Source organism: Telopea speciosissima, chromosome 5 (assembly GCF_018873765.1).
Source record: "Telopea speciosissima isolate NSW1024214 ecotype Mountain lineage chromosome 5, Tspe_v1, whole genome shotgun sequence".
Classification (NCBI taxonomy): domain Eukaryota; kingdom Viridiplantae; phylum Streptophyta; class Magnoliopsida; order Proteales; family Proteaceae; genus Telopea; species Telopea speciosissima.
The window spans coordinates 1,147,215-1,151,868 of NC_057920.1; the positions used below are offsets into that span (position 1 = coordinate 1,147,215).

At 38.4% G+C, this 4,654-nt stretch overlaps 1 protein-coding gene across 1 annotated transcript; it reads right to left on the bottom strand.

Moving 5' to 3' along the window:
• Window positions 1–1,369: 1,369 nt before the first annotated feature.
• Window positions 1,370–4,654, bottom strand: LOC122661376 (50S ribosomal protein L7/L12). The gene is made up of 2 exons (XM_043856756.1): window positions 3,833–4,654; window positions 1,370–1,715 (listed from the first exon to the last, which is right to left on the bottom strand). The coding sequence occupies exon 1, from the start codon at window positions 4,515–4,517 to the stop codon at window positions 3,834–3,836; it is 684 nt and encodes a 227-aa protein (XP_043712691.1). The 5' UTR covers window positions 4,518–4,654; the 3' UTR covers window positions 1,370–1,715; window position 3,833.

Below are 4,654 nucleotides of genomic sequence, written 5' to 3' on the forward strand. Positions count from 1 at the left end.
GTATTTTTAGTCCCCACACAACAAAATAAAGTTATTTCAGAAACCTTAATAAAAGAAAGGGAAAGAAAACGCGTGAGGTACGCTGCCCTGCGCTAGACACAGGGGCGTGCAAAATGACTACCGCATCCCCAAAAATTCCATTTTTCCATGAGAGCAAGATGGTAATTTTATGTGCCCCTATGTCTGGGTGCAAGGGCAACGCACCACACACACACACCCAAGTAGTGTTCTTTCTCCCCAAACAAAATTTTGTTCAAAAACAGAATAAATCTTGGTTGGGAGTATCAAGCGAAGACCACATAACATAGGACAACAACCAATTGGACTTTGGTCAGCTCAATTTCATGGATTCTGGGTCGGGTACACTGATTTTACAACTGCTTGGGCTTCTGGGGTGCTTTGACTGGCTTTTAATGAATAGGGTGGGTCTATGCATCCTTACTTAGAATGAACTAATTCAATCGTACCAATCTTAGCAATGCTTGTGCCATAAATCTGGTAACTGCGCCCAGTATTTTTTAACTAGCCATCAAAGAGTGATTTCTCGTGCTCTTATCTCTGATTCTACACCATTTCAAATCTATTTGCATGCTTATAAACCAGGAAAAATTTAAGCTGCTGTAGTCTGCCAAAGAAGCCAGTAGTAAGATTCTGTATCTTTAGTTAGGCTTGATCACCAAATAGGAGGTTCTTTTTTGGTGTGAACAAATAGGTAATTCTTTGGATAACTTAAATCATCATTCACAATGATAATGAAGTTCCTGTCATTTTAGGGTTCTCTCTCAAATTATTAGGCTCCCCCCCCCTCCCCCACTACCATGGGCTCAACCAAGACTTGTTCCTATAGCATAATGTAGGATTGTCTTGGTTTAAAAACAGCATCAACTTTTCTATTAGCAAGAGTGCCAAATGTAAACTCATCAAATCCAATCACTGCAAAGCAAACTGAATGATCAGAACATCTCCCCTGGAAACATTGAATCATAGGTTCAATCAGTATGGAACATATAAAACAGTGTGCATTGAAGGACAATTAAACCAAACACCATTCCAGACTGCACATGGAAATTTTATTTTCTATTTTTTTAAGAGGTATTTCATCAAACTGTTCAGAGTATCTTGGCTAGCACTGATCACCATAAATGACTGGTACAGAGACTAGACCTCTATACTTTGTCCTGGAGACCACACAAATTTAATGCACAGGACAAACTAATCATTTTAGAACTCTGTATAATCTTAATAATTAGTATTGCTAAAGAAGAAATGCTTCATCAAGGTCAGAAAAATCATAATTATACTGGGCACGGGGAATGAAATATCAAGGGCAGATAGAGCCATAGAGGTAAATGAAGAAATAGGCAGGTAATTTCATGCATGAATCACATGTAAGCTCAAAGTTTCCATTGCATGAATCAATGTAACCCAACCAAGAACAAAGCTTGTTCCACCTCACAAGCTGAGAAAAACGGATGAGACAGTTGGAACATTCTCCATCCATATAATCATCAACGAAGGAAACCTCTTCAATAAAAAAAATGGGAAAATTACGTGCAAAATGAAAATGTCCTGTATTTTACACAGTTCTGAATTCAGCACCTACCATTGAGCTTCCCCCAGAGTCAGTGTCCCATGAAAATGAAGAATTATATGTGAAATAGAATGAAACTGAATGCCGTATCGCCAATATTTCACCATCTACCAATTGAGTGATCCTGGTGACATGATAAGGAAAAATTCCAAGTGAAATTAGAGGGAAGTTGCATTTAAAGAATATTTTTGTTTTAATGCATACTAGGAGTTCAAGTTTGCTTTACAATTTTTTTTTCCTTGGGGCAGCGGATGGGGGGATTGAAAAAGCAGAAAAAATGAGCTAATAAACAGAAAAATTATAAACTTACAATTACCAAAAAAAACACAACAGCAACAACAACTGTGACCATACATTTCCCAAGTCCTTGAGAGGAGAAGGGGTGAACATTACAGGACACCACACACAGAAGCCATAACCCTCCAGATCTCAAGTCTTCTGTTTTTGTATAAAAGCTCTCCATCAGTAAAACATTTGTTGATTTTGATTAATAAAGTAGGACCTAGAAAAAACTTTTTCTCTTGCCACTTTTTGAGTGTGTTTGGATGAGTAGTGTCTCTGAGACATTCTACAGGCAGAAAAATGCTGCCTGTCTCCATTGGTCATTATGGGATGTGGCCTCCTTTTTGTCAAACCAGAGTACCAGAAACATTCACAGAAACCAAAAGGAGGATACGTTAACAAGACTCGGCATATCCATTACGACACTTGGAAGGCAAATGTATTTGATTTTCACTTTGGACAGCAACCCAATTCAGGAAAATCAGGCTTCAAGCTCTACTTTCACTAGATGCCCACACTCCAGGTCTAAAAGGTTCAAGCTTCTATATCCCATATGGACCAAACCAGAGGATCCATATTGTCAAGGAAAACCTAGTCTGTTCCTAAGAATTATTTGTATGAAGTACATGCAGCACATCCTTTTCCTTGGAATAATTTAATGGACTGAACAGAAACATAAGGCCAAGACATCTAATAGTGCTAATAAGGATGTAAATGGATAATCGAAAAATCCGTGTCTGATTTGTGGTCATATCTGTTTAGGGGAATCCATATTCGAAAAATTAGTATTCGGAAACTATCCGAATCCATTCGGAAGCTATATTATCCTGACATGATTATAAAAATATGATTAACTAATATTTTATTAAACTAAAAAACTTTTATTAGCTCACAACATATTACATGTAATTAAACTATAAATTAAATGAAAGAAAAAGATCATGAGGACTTCTATGTAGTTTTAAATAGGACCCTTCAACATCAACCCTTGTGGGTAGTGACTTTGGTCCTTCAACATCAACCCTAGTCGAGTTTTCTTCTGCTCCAGTTCTCCTCCGCTCAACGCAAACAGCTAAGGATATAAATGGGTAGTAGAAAATCCGTATTTGATTTGTATTTGTATCCGTATAGAGGAAACCGTATTTGAAATTTTGATAACCTAGAGTTTGCATCGATGTTGTATGCCCCCCCCCCCTCCCTTATACTTCTTTAGTTTTATTCTATCGGCACCCATGTAGTTGTGTCCATGTTTCCCAACCCCTCCCCTTCTTTGCTACTTTATGTTTAATCTACTGTCTTTTATTGGAACCATGTAGCCGACTCCATTAAGTTGGGATAAGGCCTGGATGCTGTTGTTGTTAGTACCCGGAAACCATCCGAATCCGTTCGGAAGCTAATCCGATGCGAATGCAGATAGTATTATATCCAACTCGTTTTCATCTGAAAGTGCTAACAACATTTTATAGAGTAAGCAACGAATAGCAGAAGAAAAACTTATGGGATTAAAAAAAAATTCTCAAATATCAAACAGTGCAGAAGTGACAATTAAAAACTTAAACCAGCAGCAAAAAAATTCTTTCTCAAGTGACATAGGTAGAAATTTCATACTAATAGAAAGTTCCTTGATAGGAACCAAACAAATGCTAACCCGAAGATCATTCATTAACTAAGATTTTCCAGTTACAAAAGTTTCAAAACCCAAATGGAGTAAGATCTAGAGAAAAAAAAAAATCAGTGGTCTTCAGTAATATGCATGTTTGTGCTCCAAAGCCCAAAATCAGTGAGCCACTACGAACTGATTGAATTATTCAAACAAATTGGAGTTTTAAGCTATTAAATCTTAGGAGCGGGAAATAAATGCAAAATATCCCACATAGCCTCCCTAACAGTCATTTGCTTTCCCTTAAAATAAGAACCAAGAGAGAGAGAGAGAGAGAGAGAGAGAGAGAGCTAATCTACCTTATTCCATTACAACTTTGGCGCCAACCTCTTTCATCTTCTCAATTATCTTCTCAGCCTCCTCTTTTGGTACCCCTTTCTTCAACAGAGTGGGAGCCTTTTCCACCAAATCCTTTGCCTCCTTGAGACCCAAATCGGTAAAAGTCCTGACTTCCTTAATAATCTTAATCTTTGCAGCAGCATCGAACCCCTCAAGCTTCAAATCAAATGAAGTCTTCTCCACCTTCTTATCTTCCCCCTTCACAGCACCGCCTCCCTTCCCGGAACCCTTAACGCCAAATCCCATTCCCGGCATCATCATAGTCATGATCGGCATTTCGCTTACCCCCAATTTCTGCCGCAAAACCTCCGTAAGATCTCCAACCTCAAGTAAAGTGAGACCAGAAATCTCATCGACAATCGCCGAAACCCTCTCAGTTGGGTTGACCTCCGATTCTTGTTCCGTCGAAGTCGAAGTAGATTCATACGCAACTCTGTAATGATTCCATAAACGATGGTTTATAGTAACTGAATCGGGCCTACGAGATAGATATGAAAATGAAGAAGGTACAAAATAAAGAGTCTTCGATCGATTAGACGCTGATAATTTAGGATGTTTTATAGACTGCGAATGAAAACTAGGTCGTTGATGCGCGAATCTATAACGACATGAGGATGTAGCAGAAATGATTCGAAAATGCCTCATTGCTTCACTTCGGTTTAACTTGAAACCGTGGAAACTAATGGACACTTAAAATGATCTCATGGCTTGCAGCAGCGACTGAACTTCGAACAAGCTACAGTCAAACAGACGAGTTTACAAAGAAAGAGACGAGCCTTAAA

What these genes read in the sequence shown, in the direction of transcription:
- LOC122661376 (XM_043856756.1), bottom strand. Translation starts at nt 4,517, where the DNA reads ATGAGGCATTTTCGAATCATTTCTGCTACATCCTCATGTCGTTATAGA.